Source organism: Equus przewalskii, chromosome 6 (genome assembly GCF_037783145.1).
Source record: "Equus przewalskii isolate Varuska chromosome 6, EquPr2, whole genome shotgun sequence".
Taxonomy (NCBI): Eukaryota; Metazoa; Chordata; class Mammalia; order Perissodactyla; family Equidae; genus Equus; species Equus przewalskii.
Window position 1 is genome coordinate 29551568 of NC_091836.1, and position 22983 is coordinate 29574550.

Consider the following 22983-nt stretch of genomic DNA (forward strand, 5'->3'; position numbering starts at 1 on the left):
CCTGCCTTAGTTGTTGAACATGTATTCTCATTATGTCACTTACTGTTCTTGTACCTTAACAAGTTAATTTCAGATTCTGTCCACCATTGCCCTCTTTTATATTTCTTGTCTAGTTTCTGCCTCTACCTTCCTTCTCTAGGTATTTCCCAGTACTTGGTACGTAGGAGCTCATCATGGTTAAAATTTGAGGCAGGTCAGAAAAGTATTGTGGCTAAGTTTTGAAGAAATTTACGTATGTAAATTATATGTATCCGGGAGAGTTCCCTGCTTCCTCTCCCCTTCAGAGCAGTTGACATTGGGCACCTATGTGCTTATGCCAAGGTTGGTTTGTTCCCAAGGTTTTGTGAACTCCTCTTTGCAGCTGCCGCATCAGAACCTCTGTGTTGTGACTTTGTTAAATTAACGTTTGTTGAGTAGAGCCCTGGTGTTGAATGGTCAATGAAAGCCCACAGTGGAAATGGAAACAGAGAAGTTTAGAACTCCCATGTCCTGGAGGAGGTACACGCATGCCTAGGAGGGCCCTATAGGGAGGTCCAGGTAGGATGCAGGCAGAGAGAGAAGCAGGACCTGGGGCACATGCCTCTATTAGGAACTTAGATTTTCTTGAGACTCTGCGTGCTGTTATGTAGGGCCCTTGCATGAGGGACTAATGTCAGTTTAAGGCCCCTGTAGGCCGCTTGGCCAAACAAAATGGATGCTGAGGCAGCAATACCATGGCTAAACTCTTGACACTCTGGAACTATCTTTGAAATATCCCATTCATTGATTTTCTTGCACACATATTAGCTGAGCACCTACTATTGCTCAGAGATAATGTTAGACATTGGAGATAGAGAGATGGATAAGACACAGTTCCTGCCCCTGAAGGACTTGCAGGTCACTGATTGTTGACGACCAGTCATTGTATTATTTGCTCGGGCTGCCATAGTACTGCAGACCAGGTGGCTTCAACAACAGGAATTTATTGTCTCACAGTTCTGGAGGCTGGAAGTCTGAGATCAAGGTGTTGGCAGGGTTCTTTCTTCTGAGGCCTCTGTCCTTGGCTCGTAAGATGGCCGTCTTCTCCATGTGTCTTCACATGGTCTTCCCTCTGTGTGTTTCTGTGTCCTAATTTCATCTTCTTATAAGAACACCACTTATGTTGGGTTAGGCCCCACTCCAATGACCTCATTTTAACTTAATTGCCTCTTTAAAGACCCTGTCTCCAAATCCAGTCACATTCTGAGGTACTGGGAGTTAAGATTTCAGCATGAATGGGGGGAGAGGGGTGGGGAAGCGGTGTGACAAAATTCAACCCTATCACATTCATCTTCTGTGGATTATCAACATGGATGAACACCCTGGAGTCAAAATGAAGCTAGACTTAAAAGTATTATAACTAGTTTTCGTGTGTGACTTCTAACCTGGCACTGAAGGTAGTCACAAAAGAAAAGATCTAGAAGTGTCTTGAATATGGGAGCACTAAAGTCATTTAAGGGTCTGGTTTGAAGGTGATCCCATTCTGTCGATAAAGAAGTTCTGTGATGTTGGAGACTAAGTCCTACTCCTTGGTAGTCATGCCCACAGTCCTGTTTTGTTGTATGAGAAGTTGAGGCAGCAGGCAGTGTCCCTGACAAGTAAGATCTCAGCATTGAAGTCCCAGGGCCAGTGGAGACGCAGCCTGCCCAAGTGATTCCCCCCTGCAGCCCTTGGGAGCCACAAACCTGCATCAGACCCCACTGAGCCGTGATCTGATGTGTAGACGGTGCACCTTGCATTCTGGAAGAGAGAAAGGTTTTTTTGTCAGTGTGAAGACCAAGCTAACGGCCTTTTCTAATGGATGGGTCCCAATCCTGGCCCTCGATTCTCTCTTATCCTTATTTTAAGCTCAGAAATTCCTCCAGTTGACTAGTAGGCAGATGGGTTTTAACCTCGAGTTAACTCCTTTCTAGTGCCAGACGCCCCTCAGAATCTCCAGCTGTCACTGCACAGGGAAGTGGAAGGTGTGATTGTGGGCCAATGGACTCCTCCCGCTCACACCCATGGCCTCATCCGAGAGTACATTGTAAGTATCTTCCTGGAGTTGGCCATGTGTGTTGGGGTGCGTAGGAGATTTCTGGGTCTGTTAGAGCAGAAGTGTGTTCCGTATGACGAGGACTTGATTTGGGATGATCCATCCGTTAGAACGTTTTGCACCTCCTTTTGCCCTTTCTCCTCTGGCCTCCGTATAATGTATTAGGGTGCCTTAGACCTTTGGGTACCTTTTACTAATATTTTTTTCTTCTCACTTTAGGTAGAATACAGCAGGAGTGGTTCCAAGATGTGGGCCTCCCAGAGGGCTGCTAGTAACTTTACAGAAATAAAGAACTTACTGGTCAGCGCTCAATACACTGTCCGAGTGAGTATTGTTTATTACCACCATTCCAGCCTTCAGGGCGATCTTAGACCATATGGAGATGGTTGCTGTTTCCCGAGAACCCATGCTTACCTTTAATGAGATGCTTATTAGTAATCTGATAAATATGCAACCCCTTGCCCTGGGTGGGTCATCATTTCTTTCAATCTCTTTCACCATTGCCACAAGGAACTTGGAATCAGACTTCCCTCAGATAACCGAGAATTCCTGCTAACGCAGCTTTACCTGCCTCGAACCCAGAAATTCTGCTAGCGTTCCAGCTCCTGCACTTGTGCAGCCACCTCATTTCTGCTTATCTGGAGCTGCAGAGTGATGTGAGCTATGATAAGTGGCATTTATAAACTGAAATTGTGTGGTTCTTCTGAAATATATTATTTCTTTAGGAGAAAGAAGATAGATTTTGTGCAAAATGTTTGTTGAGACCATTAAGTGCATACACAGACTCCCTTATGCTGATAATTTCCTCAGTACCCTTTTGCATATATGTGTGTAGTTTGTGTGTGTATATGTGGTCACACAAACACACACTCTCACACCCCGCCCTTTAGAAGAACCTTGACATCCGTCAATCAGTAGAAATTTCATAATCTCAGCACTGTCACAATTCCCTTTCCTCGCATTCCCTCCCCTGTCTCTTTTGCCCTCTTATCTCATTGCTGGGGCCTCTGAATATCTGGATCCCTCTGTATATAATTTTTTCCACCCTCGTTTCCAAAGTCTCACCCCTTTAGCTCATTGAGAATTCTCGCTTTATGATATATTGCCTTTATTTCATACTAATTCACACTCTGATTTGAAAGGTGGCTGCTGTGACTAGTCGTGGAATAGGAAACTGGAGCGATTCTAAATCCATTACCACCATAAAAGGAAAAGGTAAATGATTCCAGCATTTGCAGATTGAGAGAAGATAGAAACCCTTGGGAAATAACGTTTAGTCTGACTGGAAAGTGGGGAAGCATAGATTAGAAAACTTCACACAACCGCCTACCCCCAACACGCGCACATTTCTGGGTGTCTCCCTAGTGCTGTAGATACAGACGGTTTTGGGGTGACTGTTGAATGCATTCCGCCTCCTGGAATTGAGCGTTTCTTAAAATGCAGGTAGCCAAAGGGCTTTCCAAAGGCCATCGTGCTTGGCCCTTCGGGATCATGCACACTATCCAAAATAGAAGGAGTCTCTCCTTATTAAAAATAAAGATGATTTTGTACATGTTCATTTATGGTGTTTTTAAAAGAGTACCACCTGATGCTTGTTACTTCTCCCAGCAGCACCAGTAGATGATGTGTAGGTGGTGTTTTCCAGCACGGGGGCTGGTATTAGTAGTGGCTGATTGCCTGCCAAGGACTGAGCCGTCTGGATTGCTCGCTGCCTTGCATACATCAGCTCATCTCATTGAACCCTTAGAACAGCTATAAGAGCAGATAAGGAACTAGAAAGAGATTATGTCACTTGCCACACACTCAGTAAGTGGCAGAGCTGGTATTGGAACCTGATCCACCTCACCCTGAACTCTATGCCCTTGACCCCTGTGCTTACACTGCTTCCCCCTAGGCTGACTCACGGGCAGCCCCCTGGGTCGCCCTGCTTTCTGGGTGGCTCGCTCATCCTCTTGCATGTGTGCCTCATAATGGCAGAGATCTGGTCTGGTTTCCTCCACTCTAGCACTGGCATCAAGTAGGAACCAATGAAATAGCTGATGAATGAGTGAATTGAAGCAGTTAAATGAAGGCCTCCGCTCGCTTTGGGAGACAGACCACAACCCCTCTGTTGAGTGGTTTTCCTGATCTTAGCCTTGGCACTTGGGGCTTTCGTTTCTGGACTTGGAGGTGTTAGAGCCAGAAGTGTTACATGGAATGTGACAGGAGATTTGACTTCAACCTGAGCCTGTGAGAAGGAGGCTCTGGGTCATGGAGAGTCACTCTGGTTGCCTTTAAAATTGAGGGTGATGAGATCAGGGCAGGAGGCAGCCAGACTTAGTGAAGCCGGCCGGTCTTTGGAGCAGGGTGCCACTGGGTATTGGAAAAAGTGTGCCGAATTCATACTACCTTAGAGTTTTTATTGTATCATTTCCCTCTAGAAAATCAGAGTCAGAATACACTGATGGTACATACTGAAACGAAGGGACTTTGGATGGTCAACAAAAAACATGTACCTTGAATTCCATAGGCACAAGTCACACCTGCATTTGAAAATCTCAGTGGGTGGTTACTTCACTCAAACTTCTTTTATACGATTTTGGTGAATCTCAGCTCCTTGCATGGGTTTTGGTTAGGGTATGTACAGAGGGCAACCGGGTGCCGAGTCAGCAAGTATTTGTTTGAAATATTCATGACCTTGGATCATAATAACATAAGCAGACGAAGGACGAAAGCAGCAGTGGCGTCAGCCAGAAGCATCAAATTAATTAGTGAGTGTAGTGGGTTAATAACAACAAGGAGCGAAGCCACTGTTTGTCAAGTACTTCTTGTGTTCTAAGCACCGTGCTTATTGTTCTACAGAAATTGATCTCTTTTAATCCTTATCAATCCTGTAAGCATCCTTAGGCTCATTCTGTAGCCAAGGAAATTGGATTTTGGAGAGGATTGTGACCTGTCCCCAGTCGCATGATTATAATTCAGGTCGGCTTTACAGCAGTACTCGCGCCGTTTGGCTCTGAGTTGGCTGCCTGAAACCCCGAGTGTCCTTTCTTCTTCTAGTTACTGCGTTTTCCTCAAGCCCATTTTTATGTGGTTGATCATCTGGAGGGACTCCTCCAGATTTTCCTACATCTCTTGTCGCCAGATCTTGTCCTCTCCTTTGAGTCTCTCTTCCTTTGCCTCCATAAGAGGTGCATGTGCTGAGAGTCTAATATGTAAGTTGTCATTTAAATATTATCTTCTGATAGTATTTACCCCGTGGATCCCTTTTAGATTACGCCTGGTGAGCACCGTCAGCTCTCTTGTGGGCAGACCTTCAAGATGTCAAGCATGATGCTCATCTCTCGAACTCGAGGGGTCTTTTGTCTCAGCTCCTCTCTCCTTGACCCCTCAGTGTTCAGCTTGAGCTCTGGTCTTTTTGAGAATGCCCATGGCCTTACCGGTTCTTTAATCCATCGGGGTGGGACTTTATTGCAAAGGAAGAGAAAGGGAATATTAGCTCCGTGCTAGGCACTTTACATACCTGATTTGAGTGAATTTGCCCACTTCCGTGAAGTGTAGATAGCATCTCCAGGCTTAATGAGGATCAGTAACTTGCCCCAGGTTACCCAGTTCTTACGAGTCTGAACAGGAATTTGAACTCAAGTTTGCCAGACTCCAGAGGCCACGTCCTTTCCATGTTGCCACACGTACATTTACAATTTATGACTTACGATTTGTCTTGTTGTCAACCTTCAAAAAGGACTTGAGGCCGCTGGGACTTTGTTGGTGCCAGTAAAGGTGGCACTCCCTGGGATCCAGCATGGTTCAGAAGCAGGCTAAAGCTGGGCTGTTTGGGGCATTTGCATCATGGAATTTTTCTGCCCAGCCTAACTGCCAGGGTAGCTGAGAGAGCCAAGATAGTTATGTGTTCACCAGGCAACTCTGGACCCAACCTCAGCTTCAGGACAGCAGTGGTCAAAGAGACGGACAAGTGAAAACAGCCCAAGAAATGCCCTTTCTTCCCCAACTGAAAGAGCGCTTTGTGTGTGGAGTTGAAAACTGTTAAGTCCTGCCTTCCTCACTTTTCATCACGGGGTTTCTCTTTTTGACTTCCTTTTTGTTTCCAGTGATCCCACCACCAGATATCCACATTGACAGCTATAGTGAGAATTCTCTAAGCTTTACCCTGTCCATGGATAATGACATCAAGGTAATGTTGAAATTTCAAACTAGCAGTCGGGTGGGGTGTTAACTTTGTAAGGGAACTCATACAACAGAGTACAGTAAGATTAAGAAAAACGAATGACTTGATCCAGTGAAGCCAAAATACCGCAACTGGGTTGGTCCCTCCCTCCACAAAGAACAACTTGAGTCTTCACATGTAATTATTCTGCCTCAGCCTGGTGCCTTTTTTTTTAACCATATAATTAAATGGTTCACAGCTACAGTGCAAATAAAGAGTTGGTGTTAACAGAATATGTATGCCCTGTAATTTTCAGCTTTATTGGATTTCCTGGTGCTGAGCGCTAATGCAGAGGTTCCCACACTGGAAGGGAGTCTTGTAAGAGTCAGATACCTTGGAAACATATCCACTTATACCTACCCAATATCCTCCTCTTCCAGCACCACCGGCCTCTCCACTTGGCCCATCTGCATAGCCAACTTCACCGTAGTTCCCTGTGTCCCTGTGGTTTCTCAAGTTGGGATCCACCTTCCATAGTGTTCTTCTTGTTTTTCTCCTCATATTCCTTCCTGTCTGTGAAGTTGTGGCAGGACAAACAGCCTTCAGAGTCCTGGTGCCATTTACTGAACTACAATTTGATGTCATGTCCTTGGCTTTAGAAACAGTTGATGCAAGAAATGGCCGTATGTCATCCTTGTCTATATAATCTTTTGTCTTGAAAACATTATTTTTTTTATTGTCCCATATTTAAAGATCTATAGATCAAATCCTTCTGTGAGCTCAGGACTTGGTGAAGGTAGTCTTTCTTGATGCATGGATATATTTGCTCCTGTTAGACAATGAGATCTAACCAAGCCCCCTTTGTATTGACCTCATGGCCTTCACTGCAAGGACCACTTGAGCTAAGATTTATCGTTAATTACCATAACCTAATTATCTTTTCAATTTTTCCTCTTTCAGCCTTTGTTAATTGGTTCTTGTCCTTTTATTCTGCATTGATTTTTTGTTTGTTTCTTTGAATCTGTATTTTGTATTATAAATGGTCTCACATTTATTTTTAGAAGTAGGTGGAGTATAAATATTCAATGAAAGTACAATTGGAACTAGTTTAAAGATCAAAAGAAACAATCCGTCTGTTGTAAGAAATGAGATACCCAAGGAAACAACAGAAAAGGGGTGCCTTTTGTGTTTGGTGTGCTCTGTGACTGTGTACTCTTCATGTAACATATTTCCTGGTTCTTGGCAGGTGAATGGCTATGTTGTGAACCTTTTCTGGGCATTTGACAGCCACAAACAGGAGAAGAGAACGTTGAACTTCCAAGGGAGCATGTTGTCACACAAAGGTAACACCTTGGAGCTAGGCAGTGTGTGAGCAGGAAGGAATGAGGCTGGATCCATGCTGTCCTAGCAGTAGAGCTTGTGTGGGGTGCCTGGGAGAGGTAGGGGGTCTTCTCCAACTGCCATTCTCGCTGGGCAGAATGGGGACACTGTAAATGACTCCTGAGCCCACGCGAGGGATCTGCTTGGTGGTTCCTCTAGCCCCTTCTAACCTGATGGCTCTTAATGGAAGTTGGAGGCTTAAAAGGAGGAAAGACTGGGAGGAAGCCAGATTAACCCTCTACAGATGATTTTTGAGTTCCAAAAGAAAGAGTTCCTAGATTTAGTTACCCGTCTCTCTTTTCTGGCCTGGTTTGCTCCTCCTTTGCAGGTGTGAGGTGGACAGGGCCTGGTGCGTAATTGGTGTTTAATGAATATTTGTTGAAAGAAGGGACAAGCAGACTGAGTGAAGGAAGGAAGTGGTCCAGTCTCTCTTATATCTGGGCAAATAGTGAGTCTCGATGAAAATTCTCATATCTGAAAATGGGCTAAAGGATGGATTATCATTTATTTCCAAGACAAAACCTTCAATGGCAAAGGCTGTCTATGAATGTTGAGAATGACACAGGAGCTCCTTCCTTTCCTCTTGTGGCCTGTCTGCAAAGTACTTTCAATCATATTTCTATTCCTAACAGGTATTATATTATTGTCTTTTTTTCCGGAAGCCGAATGTTGCCCAAGGAAGTTGGCCAAGAGTAAAAATAACGTTGAGCACTTCCTGTGTTCAGGCATTTACCCTGGCACTCTGTGTGTATTGTTTACATAACCTCAGTAATAATTCTGTGGAGCATGCTCATTTTATGGATGAGAAAACAAGGTTCAAAGATTAAGTAATTCCCTTGGGAGGTGGGGGAACCAGAATTGGAACCTACATCTTTCTAATTCCAAAGGCTATGATCTCATTGCCTCTACGTCGCACCAAGAGAAATTGGCAGTCGGGAACGAAAGTCTTATAAGCTGTTGCCTGACGTATATTAAGGGCTAGCTTGGTGCTAGGCATCCTGCCCAGCACTTTATGAGCATTTTCTTCTTTAGTCCCTGCGACAGCCAGCTGCTATACATGTTATTTTTCCCCATCTTACAAACAAGGAGATGGCTTGCAGAGTTTGCATACTTTATCCTAGGTTATACAGCTATAAAGGGAACAGTGAGGCCTTGAACCCAAGTCCTTCTGATTCCAAAGGCTGTCCTCTTAGCAGATTCTCTCTTTATTCTCTGCTCTTTCAGTTTTCTTTTCTTTTCTTTCTTTTTTTTTTTTTTTGAGGAACATTAGCCCTGAGCTAACATCTGCTGCCAATCCTCCTCTTTTTGCTGAGGAAGACTGGCCCTGAGCTAACATCTGTGCCCATCTTCCTCTGCTTTATATGTGGGACGCCTGCCACAGCATGGCTTGCGAAGCGGTGCCGTATCTGCACCCAGGATCCGAACCGGTGAACTCCAGGCCACTGAAGTCGAACCTGCGCACTTAACTGCCGTGCCACCAGGCTGACTCCTCTGCTCTTTTAGTTTTTGATAACATTTCCCCTAATTAGAAAGGGAGCACTTGTTTATTATAAAAAATTTAGAAAACAAAACAGGTATAATAAAAATTTTAAATTTCCTATAATTTCACTTTCCAGGGACCCCCTTTACATTTCAGATTTCTCCTAAATTAGTTTTTTCCCTCTTCATTGATCTCTTTATATCTTTTTTACAAAATTGGAATAATACTATATATAGTTTTGTATCCTGCCTTTTTCACTTAACATAAAACTGTGAGAATTTTCTAGTCTTATAAAATTCTTGGAAACAACTTTTACTGGCTGCATAATAGTTCATGTAACACACATGAAAGCACATGAAGTTCATGGAATGCACATTATTGAACTATTTCCCTGTTGCTGGACAGTCAGTTTATGTAGTTTTTTCCTTTTCAACAAACACTGTGATGGACATCCTCACTACATAAATTTTTGAGTCTCTCTCTTGATTTCGTAGGATAACTAGATTAAAGGTTGTGAAGAATTTCAAGTCTCTTAGACAAGGCCAAATGGCTCTCCCAGAGTGTTGTACCAATTTATATCCCCAGGTAGTCAGTTTTAAAAGAAATTACCTGGTGCCCATGCAGTGTGTTACTTGAATAGTCATCAAAAAATAACGCTGGATCGGGGCTGGCCCCGTGGCCGAGTGGTTGAGTTCGCGTGCTGCGCTGCAGGCGGCCCAGTGTTTCGTTGGTTCGAATCCTGGGCGCGGACATGGCACTGCTCGTCAAGCCACGTTGAGGCGGCATCCCACATGCCACAACTTGAAGGACCCACAACGAAGAATATACAACTATGTACCGGGGGGCTTTAGGGAGAAAAAGGAAAAAAAAAAAAAAAAAAAATCTAAAAAAAAAAAATAACACTGGATGAATTTGTAAAATAGTAAAAATCCTACAACATGTGGGACTCACTTAAATTGAGAGAGTACATTAAAAAACTAGGATGTGTGTATCAGGACACAAATTCTTGACTAACACCCCCAGCTCCCTCATGGCATCTCCTTGTCCCTGTTTCCGCAGTTGGCAATCTGACAGCTCATACAGCCTATGAGATTTCTGCCTGGGCCAAAACCGACTTGGGGGATAGTCCTCTGGCATTTGAGCATGTCACGACCAAAGGAGTCCGCCCACCTGCTCCCAGCCTCAAAGCCAAGGCCATCAATCAGACTGCCGTGGAATGCACCTGGACTGGCCCCAGGAATGTGGTAAGTCAGCCAGAGCAAGGATGGACTCTCCCCTGAGGTTAGGTCACTGGGCAGCCCCAAGACTCTCTCCTCTGTTGCTGCTTCCTCCTTACTCACCCCAAACACAAGCTACCTTCTTGGTAAGTTCGGAATTACCTTCTAGAGGCCCCTGACATCCCAGCCCCAGCATCCCTTGCCTCACCCTGGCCTGTCATCTGAGAGAAAGTGTCGTGTGCTGTTTGCTGTCAAATAGATCGTGAGAGTAAAGAGGGTGGCATATTCCTCTGCTTGGGGACTCACCTTGGGTCATGTGGGCTTGGTGAGAAGTCAGCAGCAGTGATGATGAATACTGCCTCTAAGTATCTTGCCCGCAGCTCCTTCCCCCTTCACGTGATCCCCACGTGCCTGCTGGGGCCAGTCTTCTCAAATGTGTCCCCCGTTCATTCCAGTGTCTCTGCTGCACTTGTATATAGGTCTTTCTTTTTCTTTTGTTTTCATATCTGCATTTGGATTCACTATGATTAGATTTGTGCTTCCTTTTGAGTCTGGTGTTTTATTTTCCACCCCTCCCCAGTACGTGCCTGCCTTTCCTTTTGAGTCTGGTGTTTCATTTTCCACCCCTCCCCAGTACGTGCCTGCCTTTGCTTTTAGGGCAGCCTTCCCGAGGTTCTTGGCACTTTCCATCCCCCTCCTGCCTCTGTACCTTGAGTTATGTTCTTTCCCTTCCCTGCTTCTGCCGAGCCATCAAGTCCAACTCTTCTCCTATTTTATCTCTTTCCCTCATGAGCTCTTGAAATATTTATAGTCGGTGCCATACAGCATACTGTTTCATTAGACACAGCTTTGTCCTATTTGATATCTTCTGTTATTCTTACCTAACTAGTTTGTGAGTCCCTTGAAGGGAAGGATTGTTTTCTGAGGCTTCCAAGTGGGAAGGCATGTAGAACTAAATCTATATTGTGACTTAGTGGATCCTCAGTGACTGATGAGGGAGGAACTGGCCTTTGTCTTATCTTCTGAGGGTATCTCCAGTGTGTATTTGGTACAGGACTGGTTCATGGGGAAAAACCAAGGCTTGCAAGTGCTTGTCTGTAAGATTGGCAGTGAAGAAGAAAGGAGACGTGAGATTTGCTGAGTACCCACTGTGTGCCAGGCAAAATCCTTTGTACACATGCTCCCATTTTATCCTTCCATCAGCTCTGTGGGCTAAGTGTTCCCACTTGACCAATGAGGAATCTAAAGCTCAGAGAGGTGAAGTAACTTGCCAAAGCTGAAGCTCTAGTAAGTGGGAGACTGAGTTTGAGCTCAGGCCTGGCTGCTCTAACAGCCTCCGTTCTTTGGGGGCTCCAGAACCTGATTCTGAGGCAGCGATAGAGATGAGAATGCGCAGAGCCATCCCCAGCATCACTTTTACCTTGAAGTAGATGCCAAGGGGCCTTTCTCTCCGTTTATAGACCCAACTGAGGGCATGACCACCTTGTCAGACCCAGCTGTCTTCACAGAGTAGGGCATAATGTACAGAACACTGGAACGTTGCTTGATTTTAGGGTCTCCAATTGCATGTGAACTTGAAGAAGTAGGCTTGCTCTTCCTCATCCTTTCTGGTAGACTGGTTACTCCTGTCAGAGCTTTCAGAGGGTGAGCGATCCAAAGAAGTCACCATAGGACGTTCTCAGCTTCTACCCGTCTTTGGTTCACTGAGAACTCTCCATCTCACTCATACTTCTCCTCTCCACCATGGGGACTGCCATTGTCACTGTCCATGGTGGCGGGCTTGTTACCCTCTGGCTCCCTTGGCTCATGGTCCCTTTTCTTGGCCCCTGGCCAGAGCCAGTCCACCCCATGGCACATCCTCGCTGAGATGAGGCCTGCTTCTGAGCTCTGAAGCCCCTGCTCTGGCCTCCTCGTCCCATTTCATGTTTTGAGCCCTCAGTCCCCTGTTCCTGCTCCATTCACATTTTCTTTCTGACCCCTTTGTGTCCCCTAATTCTCTCTTTCCTCACCTCCTCCCAGTTTATCACCGGCTTCAGGGCTTCCCTTCCTCTTTCCTGTCCACGCTTTCCCCTCTCCAGTCCTGGCTGCTGAGCGGTGCTAGAGAAAAACATACTGTTGTCTGCTACTTGGAAATCTCTATGCAGATCTCCATCAGTTCCCTCCATTCCCACGACTTCTCCAGACTTGGACGGTTTTCTTCAAGTCCCTTTTCTTACCCACTCGTATGCTCTTGCAGAAAATGCTCTTTGATTCTGCCTTACAAAGGAAGCTTCCTCCACACTTAGTCTCCCATTAAAAACTCCCTCAGCTTCCACCCTCCCTGCTACAAGCACCATCAAATTCCCACTTCCCTGCTTTAAACGCTCTCACTGTCCCATGTGTATCAATTAGGGTCAAGCATGGCTGCATATATCAGGAACTGAGAGTAATAGTAGCTTTAAACAGTCTGTTTCCCTCCTAATTAAGAGAAGGTTGGAGTTCAGCAGTCCAGGGCTTCATGGTGGTGGCACGGCTTGATCCAGGACCCAGGCCCTGCACCTCCACCCTGTGGCATCCATATTCAAGGTCACCTCATGGTCCAAGAGGGCTCCGGGAGCCACACATCATCTGTATTCCAGTCAGCAGGAGGGCAGGAAGAAGGGCTCGTCCCTCTGTTTTAATGGGCCCTCACAGAGGTCCCCAGTGATGCTTCTGCTTACATCTTATTGACCAGAACTTTGTTATGTGGCTTCTCCTAGCTTTGAGGGAGGTGGGAAATGTAGACTTCTTTCCAGGTCGCGGTTCTCACTAAGAACCAGGATTCTACCAAGGAGGAAAGGAAGGATGGATGTCTTCTGGGCAGCTACTAGTGTCTGCCCTGCTGCCTGCCGTCCATACGCTCCCTCCACAAACTCGCACAGCTGCCTGCCCCACCCAGCACATCTGCTCAGTTCCCCACGTCCAAGCTTCACACTGGTAGAGTGCCACCCTCTCTCTGGGAACCCCTCTCTTTGCCCTGGCTCATCATGCAATCTTTTAGTATAGCATCTAACGTTTTGTATTTGCAACTTGTTATTTATAATCATGCCTGTTTTTCTTCTCTGCCCGTCCCTCCTCAAAAATGAGCTCTTTGAGGACAGAGACCCCACCGTATTTATCTTCGTAGGTGTGAATAACATGCTTTCTCTGTAAATACGGATAAAATAAATGTTGAATGAAGACTTCTCTCTGAGCTCTTTTGAAGCAGTTTCCAGGGCCTTAAATTAGGCATTTCAAGAGAATGAGGTCACTGGCCACTGAGCTGACATCCTTTTCCATTCTCTCTTTTTACCAGGTTTATGGTATTTTCTATGCTACGTCTTTTCTTGACCTCTATCGCAACCCGAAGAGCTTGACTACTTCACTCCACAACAAAACAGTCATTGTCAGTAGGGATGAACAGTATTTGTTTCTGGTAAGTTTCCTGTGCCAGAGAGCCCAGGAGGGTTTCCATTTTTTAAGGATGTCTTCATTCCTGGAATCCCAGCTCAGAGCCAGGACCTGGGCAGCTGGAGGCATGGATTCCAGGATCCGTGTGTGTGATGGGAGGATAGTTCCTCTTCTGGACAAGCATCAGGTTCCTGCCTGAAACACAGAATGAATGGCCACTTAACCAACTGCGGGTCCATCGTGGAGGAGTGAGAACTTGGCAGACGGGTCACGGAAATAGAGAAAAAGCTTTTGTCGGATTCCACTTGTAGGAATTTAGCCTTCGTACTTTTACATGTGTGCTGAGATATATGGAAATAGATGTTTGGTATACTATTGCTTGTGATAGCAAAAGATTTGAAACAAATGTCTATCAAGAGAAGACTGGTTAAAAATATTATAGTTTAGGGGGCCGGCCCGGTGGTGCAGTGGTTAAGTTCGCACATTCTGCTTCTTGGCGGCCCGGGGTTCACCAGTTCAGATCCCGGGTACGGACATGGCACCGCTTGGCACGCCATGCTGTGGTAGGTGTCCCATGTATAAAGTAGAGGAAGATGGGCACAGATGTTAGCTCAGGGCCAGTCTTCCTCAGCAAAAAAGAGGAGGACTGGCAGTAGTTAGCTTAGGGCTAATCTTCCTCAAAAATAAAAAACAAAACAAAGCAAAACAAAAATATATTATAGTTTATCATTGCAATGGAATACAGTGCAAACATACAAAAGAAATACAACAACTCTAAATATACTGGTATGGAAAAATCTCTAAGCTCTGTTATTAAGTGAAAGAAGTAAAGAGCAGAATAATATGTGTAATGTTTTCTCATTTGTGTAAAAAAATTTTAAGAAAAATAGGCTATGCATAGGTACATGAATATGTAAGTGTGTATCTATATACACATACGTATTTCTGTGCTAATACAGTAGTACCCCCTTATTCATGGGGGATACGTTCCGAGACCCCCAGTGGATGCCCGAAACCATGGATAGTGCTGAGTCCTATATGTACTGTTTCTTTCTATACATACATATCTATGATCAAGTCTGATTTACAAATTAGGCACAGTAGGAGATTAACAATAACTTCTCTTCGGCATATCTGAATTGCCAGCATCACTATTCTTGTGCTTTGAGGCCATTAGTAAGTAGAATAAGGGTTGCTTGAACACAAGCACTGCGATATCGTGACAGTGAATCTAGTAACCAAGATAGCTACTAACTGACTAATGGGCAGGTAGCATATACAGCATGGATACGCTGGACAAAAGGATGGTTTACGTCCTGGGCAGGATGGAGGGGGAAGGCGTGAAATTTCATCATGCTACTCAGAACGGCACTCAATTTAAAACTTATGCATTGTTTATTGCTGGAATTTTCCATTTAATATTTTCAAACTGGAACTGTGGAAAGCGAAACCACAGATAAGGAGGGACTGCTATATGCATAGGATGTTTCTGGAAGGAAACACATAAAACTGTTAGCAGTGATACCTCTGGGAGAATGGATTCGAGATCTAGGGTAGGTGGAGAATTATTTTACATTTTATATCTTTTTGTACTGATTGAATTTTAATTGTGTATGAGCATCACCATTTTGTTGAAAAAATGGCTTAGTGAAGACTGCATGCATCCATGTGGTGTTTGTTCCAGGTCCGGGTGGTAGTGCCCTATGAAGGGCCGTCCTCTGACTACGTTGTGGTGAAGATGATCCCGGACAGCAGGCTGCCCCCCCGTCACCTGCACGCAGTTCATATCACTAAAACCTCGGCTGTCCTCAAGTGGGAGTCCCCGTATGATTCTCCTGACCAGGACCTGGTGAGCAGGCCGGGTGTCCAGGCAGCCTGGCTTATTCTTGGCATGGTTTGGGAGGAGGCAGGGGGTCCTGTAATAGGACAAGAAACCTGGGCCTGGTGGTTGGAGCTCAGCAGGCGGTCTCTCCCTGATTTCTGTCTGGCCAAATCGCAGTCCTTATAGGTGCCTCTTCTTAGTTGCCACTTCTCCATTCCCGGCTGCTATATTGGTTTGTCCCTTCTTCTCTGCCTTCTCACTTTCCCTTCTCTGACCCTCTGAAATTGGCACACAAAGGCCTGCAGGCCAAATCCAGCCCATTGCCTGTTTTTATAAATAAAGTTTTATTGGAACAAAGCTATACCCATTCATTTGCATATTATCTATGGATGTTTTCATGCCACAAATGGCAGAGTTGAGTAGTTGTGGCAGAGACCATCTGGACTTCAAAGCCTAAAATATTTACTGTCTGAACCTTTACAAAAAAGTTTACTTGCCCCTGGTCTAGAAGAAGAGGCATTGATTCTAGTAAAAATGTGCCCCTTTTCCCTTGCCCCTGGCTGCTTTTACCTCCATCTCCTCTGCCCCCTCCCCCATTCCGGGGGGCGTGGTTTTAAATGCTTGGTTGCAAACACTTCTTGGTTCTCACTTTCTTCCTGATAATTGAATTTCCTGTACTTACTCTCTGTCCCTTTATTTTCCCCTTCTCCTTATACATGTAAGAAGTGACCTGGGGAGAGTAGAATTTATTATCCTTTAGAGCTAGAATTGAACACTTTAATTCATTATCTCTCCTCTCAAAAAATCCCAAAACTGTTACAATGGTGGAGATTCAGAAGTTGAACGCTGAATTTGGATTTTTCTTGCCTATTCCAATCTACCTGCTGCTGCCACAATAAGTGTGGCTTTCCCTACAGTCATTTTTTGGATCAAATTCGTAATTCTTTGCACAATTCTGGGAGTGAATACTTGCTATAAAGTTGGACCTGATCAACCAAAGAACAGAGTCAGACTGTGGGGCTCAAAATGTTGTGGCTCTGGGTCACAGTCGCTGATACAGTTATGTTATGTCTACCATTGAACTACAAAGAGTACAAAATGCCAACTTCTGATTACCATTAAGTTGTCTTTTTCTTGTCCCAGTTATATGCAATTGCGGTTAAAGATCTAATAAGAAAGAGCGACAGGAGCTATAAAGTGAAATCCTGCAACAGTACTGTGGAATACACCCTTAACAAGTTGGAACCTGGAGGGAAATACCATATCATTGTCCAGCTGGGGAACATGAGCAAAGATTCCAATATAAAAATCACCACAGGTAAGGGGCTGGCCCCGTGGCCGAGTGGTTAAGTCTGTGCACTCCGCTGCAGGCGGCCCAGTGTTTCGTTGGTTCGAATCCTGGGCACGGACATGGCACTGCTCGTCGAACCACGCTGAGGCAGCGTCCCACATGCTACAACTAGAAGGACCCACAACGAAGAATATACAACTATGTATTGGGGGGCTTTGGGGAGAAAAAAATCACCACAGGTAAGCAGAAGAGAGGTTAGAGGCCTTCTCGCACAGCAAGGCACGCTGCTAGGACGCCTATAGACGTGGAATTGCTTTGAGGAATTGCACAGAAAGTGCAGACAGCACCCTTCAGTATCCACACTGGGGCAGAGCAGTGCAGGCTTCCAGCATCTGAGCTGCAGTGTGGTGGCCAGGGCACTGTAGGCTGGGGAGCAGCTGTCGTTTCCCATATTTCTGTCTCTTTTAGTCTTCTCACCCTTAGCTGGTTTCTACATTTCCAGGGGGGAAGAGGAGGAATGCCCAGGAGAGTTAGGAAATAAACCTGAATGTTTGCTGCAAAAACCAAGCACTGTATCTGGGGACCTGGACTGAAGCCTCAATGGTTCCTTGTGGCAGTGTGATATGTAGAAATGGAGGGACACCAATAGCTGGGCAGTCTTTTAGAGGAGGACTGGCTGCCAGCCCTGGGCTGGCTCGACAGGCTCAAGTTCAGAAAGCAGGTATGAAGGTCAGTTATTGGAACAGCAGAAGATGGCGTCAGGAACGGAGGCTCAGCCGCATTAGGCTGGCGGTCCATACTCCTGGCCATACTCCGTGGTCACTCTGGGGCTCTGCCTTCAGGCTGAGCTCCCTGGTCCCTCACTGAGCTCTAAGGCCCCGCAGGCTCTGGGGGTGGGACTAAGTTGAGCAGGAAAGCGACTGAAACTGGAGCAGAAGTCCAGGCAGGCTTAGAAACCACGGTCGCATCCCATCCCATCCCTTCCTCCCCAACCCCATTTGTTTTTGGCCATCCTTGGGTCTTAGGACTACAAAATTAGGTACTGTCCAAATTTTCCGGCTAAAGATTTTATAACAGCAACAAAAGAGATGCTAGTTAAAGAGCGTCTACCACGTGCTAGGCTCTATACTAAGCAGTATTTGTGTTTTATTTCTTGCTTAACCTAGCCCCTCAAGGTTAATATTATTTAATCTCTTTTTGACAGACAAGAAAACAGAGATTGAAATGTATAGCCACTAACTGCATCCTATTTCATCTTTAATTTTCAGTTTCGTTATCAGCACCTGATGCCTTAAAAATCATAACAGAAAATGACCACGTTCTTCTGTTTTGGAAAAGTCTAGCTTTGAAGGAAAAGTATTTTAATGAAAGCAGGGTGAGTTCCTCCCTCCTCCTGAATGACTTTGGGAATCTAATTGAACTGCTGTTTTAGAGATGAGCTCGTTAACAGCATGCTGGCATAGATAGAGTAAAAAGAAAGAACAGGGCAAGGGAGTGAACTTGAGAATTAGAGGACCATTTTCTGTGGGATTGCTAATTAGTGAAATGTTTATACTGCCCATTAAAGATGAGAATCTCTGCACTAAGCACTTTTGCTCCTGAACTTGCCTTCCCCTGAAAGACAGGAAGATGCACTGGAGGCCTCACTGTGCTTCCTGAAGCCGGACTGGGGCTCAGCATTGGAACCAAGGGCCCCATCCTTCCCGAACAATCTGAGGGCAGGGCTGTGGCTTCAGTCCCAGGGAGCTGAGCTACACGCTCAGCCTGGCGTCTCATCAGTTTCTTTCCAGTGAAATTCGAGGGAGCAGGAAGTGCTTGCAGATGGCCTGTTGACATAGGAAAACACTTGTTTTGTTTTGTTATTGGCAGACCCATTACTGTATTCACAACAGGAAACGGGAGGAGAAAGAGAGCAACACCTGGGAATAGATTTGCAACCCAAGGGTGGGCAGGTTCTTCAGTGGAGCTGGGTTGGCCCCCTTGTCAGTATACTTGAGCTAAAGAGAGCCCCAATAAATCATCTGTGCTGCCTTGAGGTAGTCAGCAAAGAGCCCTAGGGTTCTAAATCATCACAGTGCTGTGCTAGGAAGAAAGCTAAATTAAAATTAGAAAATTCTCACCACTCTGACATATAAATGGTTAGTATACTTAAATATAAAGAAACCTTTCAAAGCAATTCAAAAGAGAACTCTTCTAATTTTGAAAGAGTTACAGGTAACAAAGTGAAAAATTCCAACAGCAGTAAGCAAAAGAAGAAAAGGTTTGGGGCTGGCCCAGTGGCCGAGTGCTTAAGTTCATGCTCTTCCACCTCAGCCGCCCGGGGTTTGCAGATGCGGGTCCCAGGTGCGGACCTAGCACCACTTGTCAAGCTACACTTTGGTGGCATCCCACATAAAATAGAGGAAGATTGGCACAGATGTTAGCTAACGGCCAATCTTCCTCAAAAAAAAAAAAAGAAGAAGAAAAGGTTCAACCTCACTAGTAACCTAAACAGCAAAGATAAGGCACAGGTTGGGGGAAGGGCACTACCGTATGAGTCATGGTTGGGGAGATTACTGCTCTGGGAATATGAATTGGTTCAGCCTTCTGCAGGGCACTTTGGTAATATGTATCAAAAACATGGACAGTGTTCCCACTCTTAGACCCAGCAATTGTTTTAGGATTTTACTCTGAGGAAACGATGTGCATAAGGAATTTATGTACAAGGCTGTTCAGGGCAGTTTTGGTAACGATAGCAAGAAAGGGGAAGCAACCTAAATGCCCAGCAGAAGAGGACTGGTTCATAGATTCTGGGTGGTTGATGTTTGTGTCATTTAAATTTTTTTCTGTATACCTCTTTGTATTTTGCAAATGTTCTACAGTGAATATGTATTAGATAGAAAATAGTAAATGCTTGTTTGTAAAGAAGAAAGCAGGAATGAGATTCCAGGCAAGTAGTATTGGGAGACCCAGTTTAGCAGTCAGTTGTCATCAAGAGATCCTTCCTGGGTGGCAGAAACCAGGTCAGTGTTGGGGTTGGGGTCACAGGTCAGTGTTCCCTTCCCAGTAGAGGGTCTTCCTTCCCTCCCCTGACTTAGAGTTCAGAGAATAGATAGGTCAATGGAATGGGGACCAAGAGACCATGAGTATGTGTGGGGCCCCATAGGTGGAAAGAGATAGCAGGTGAGGCCTTTTTTTGGTGGTAGTATTTGTAGCTTTGACACTGGAACACTCAGAGATCAGTGGAGAAGTCCAGTAGTCAGTCGTGATCTCAGCCAGCATGTTGGGTCAAGGCTGTCCCCAAGAGTGACTTTCCAGCAGAGGAGTCCCAGGGTGTTCCTGAGCCGGTCTAAGTAGCGAGCTTATTTCCTGCTCTCCTCCAGTGAATAGGGGCCTGAGCCTGCCAAAGCGCCTCTTATTTAAGGCCAGGCTGATCTGGGGCTACCATCAGCTTGGAAAAGCTAGAAAACAGGAGATAGGAAGTGAGCTGTGGGCTGACAGTGGAGTCCCCACACGTTTTTCTAAAGAGAAATGTCCTGTCGTCTTTTTTAATCCAAGTTCTCTTTTCTTACCCCCTTGCTAAAGTCCACTGTGACCTGGATTTATTATTAATCAAATTCTATTATAGCAAACTATTACTGAATTGTCCAAATTTTTTGTGGCATTTAAGACTGCGTGAGACACGTGGAGTGCTGACCATGCTTTGAATGTGTACCAGAATATTTGTTCAAATGGCTTTCGTTAGGGCTACACTTTTCAAAACTTCCACTATTCAGCTCATAAGTGGGCGTGGTAGTGATTTGACATATTTGAGATGGGAACATTCACATTTTCTGAATCCAATATCTCAATGGTAATGTAAAAAGAACTATTAAGAAACCAAAATGCTTTGGCATCTATAAAAGCCTGTAATAAGGGGCTTACATAAAGTTGGAACCAGTGATAGGAGCTGTCAGATTGCTTATTTAACTTCCTGAGCATCTCTTGTGTCTGTTTTCAGGGCTACGAGATACACATGTTTGATAGTGCCATGAATATCACAGCTTACCTTGGGAATACTACTGACAATTTCTTTAAAATTTCCAACCTGAAATTGGGTCATAATTACACTTTCACTGTCCAAGCAAGATGCCTTTTCGGCAGCCAGATTTGTGGGGAGCCTGCTGTCCTGCTGTATGATGATTTGGGATCTGGTAAGTTGCTGTTGTTGCTGGTTTCCGCCTTCAGTTCTGGGGAAATAGATCAAGGATGTAGCGTAGTTTGATGAATATGTGTCTTTCTAGAATGCGTTTCAAAAATATTCTTTCACTTCAAAAGAGTATCATTTGCGTATCAGTTTAATCAGGCACCCATTTATTTACAGATACTTCCTGAGCCAGGCGTGGTGTAAGGAGCTGGGGTTACGAGTTGACCACATTCTAAATATAAAGCCCAAGAAAGGAAAGGCTAATTGGTTTTGTTTCAAAAAGAGAGTCTATTTGGGAAACATGACATTAATAAGAGTTTCGTTATTTGTTTTTTGTAGGACTTTTCAGAGCCTCCAATAGGCTAATGTTCCCTATGATTCTCCAAGTCAGTAGATAATCTCCTTGGCATGGAGTAACTTATTTTACAGCCTCCCCTTCATCTGAGCTGTCAGCCTCAGATCAGAAGCTGAATTTGGCCGGGATCTCTGTCTTATGGACGCTCACAGATATCAGTGTTGCGCCATACTGATGGCAGAGGAGAGGAACCTTCCATTTGTACAGAAATTCTGCTTATATCATCATAGCTTGGCCAGGATTTCAACAGGTGTTTTGCCACTGGGCTTTTTAGTTCCATTTACTCCCAGCCAAGAACTAACCAGTGCTCAAGCCAAAACCGTGTGTTACAGAGGTTGTAAGTTCTGTCACGTCGTGCTTCCCAGGGTGTGTCCTGGTCGAATGCTCATCCTTGGCACCTCTGTAAAAGAAGGAAACCTTGCGTTCTGTCTTCCTTTGGAGACTCGTAATAGTAGTTCTGAGAAGGTCCTACAGAAAACAACAAAACTCCCGTGACCCTAGTGTTTCCTACATAGAGCCTCTTTTTGAAGTAAAACCAGTTAGCAACCTATGAAATAGACTTTGGGAAAAGCTGTTGTGAGGACATCTGGCAGCTGCCTTTATAACACCAAGATGGTCAAGCAGGAAGTACCTCTCGGTTAGACCCCTCAGTCTTGGTCTTGCCCCTTGATGTTTGCCGTCCCCTTGGAAGTGGGGTGGGGGGCGGGAGCTCACCCATTCCTATCACTTCCACTGTGCTGGCTTCCTCTTTCTCTTAACTGCTGCAGCCCAGAGCACTCCCCTAATTGACCACTTCACAGTTGGGGTTAGGTTGGGACACAGGAAATAAGATTTTGCTAGTTTTTTTCCAGTGAGTTGATAATGGAAAGAAATTAACAACATGAATCTTGAATTGTTAGATTAAACTCACAGGAAATGGCTGCTCTCTGGCCCATCTTTATGAGTACCTGTCGGGATGAATCCCTGGGTAGCTACCGAGCTTTCTCCATGAGGCAGAGGCCTGGTCCGTACCACCTCACTCCACACCAGGGAGCCACCCTAAGCCTAGCGAGGCTCCTCATGGAGACTTCGAAAGTCTACTTGGCTTCCTTAGCCAAAACTGCCTCCCAAGTTCCATTTTCCTGCCTCAGGCTCAGATTTTCCCTAGTATTTCTAGCTTAAAAAGTCTTCTTTCAGCAAGTCCTCTTTCAGAAAGACTGGCCTAACTCAACAGGTGGATGGCTTTGCCCTAGAGCCTTATTGGTACAAATCCATCAGTAGGTCATCAGAAAGCTGGTATTTGTTTAAGACAGTGGGAAGGAGGCGTCCCTGTTAGGTTACAGACACCTAAATGACTTTGCAAAGAGCTTTTAAAAAATGCTAAATGTATATGGAAAGGTTCTCTCTCTTTCTCTTTTATTTAAGTAAAAAAACCTCATAAAACTTCATGAGCTGTTAAGTCAGTATTGCAGTAAAGGAATCTCGTTTGTATCACTTAATGGAGCTTCAGGTAATTGCAGTTCAGAGTGACTTTGGTGCCAAGTAGGGGGAAATAATTGCAATCTCGTTAATTAGTGGTCTGATTTCACATCCTCTTATGTAAGGCAAGCAAGTGGTCTTAAGTAATAATGCTAATGAAATCAATGTTGATACCCCAACAAAGGTCTCCCTTCCAAGAGATTATCTAAA

The 22983-nt window shown here is 45.0% G+C and overlaps 1 protein-coding gene across 1 annotated transcript in view; it reads left to right on the forward strand.

Moving 5' to 3' along the window:
• Positions 1-22983, forward strand: part of SORL1 (sortilin related receptor 1) — a 158362-nt gene that overhangs the window by 129283 nt on the left and 6096 nt on the right. Inside the window, exons 36-46 of the mRNA XM_008530665.2 lie at positions 1932-2044; positions 2273-2377; positions 3196-3268; positions 6142-6224; positions 7444-7540; positions 10117-10301; positions 13588-13707; positions 15367-15531; positions 16648-16822; positions 18064-18170; positions 20775-20967. Coding sequence (XP_008528887.1) covers positions 1932-2044; positions 2273-2377; positions 3196-3268; positions 6142-6224; positions 7444-7540; positions 10117-10301; positions 13588-13707; positions 15367-15531; positions 16648-16822; positions 18064-18170; positions 20775-20967 — 1416 coding nt within the window. The remainder of the gene's footprint in view (positions 1-1931; positions 2045-2272; positions 2378-3195; positions 3269-6141; positions 6225-7443; positions 7541-10116; positions 10302-13587; positions 13708-15366; positions 15532-16647; positions 16823-18063; positions 18171-20774; positions 20968-22983) is intronic.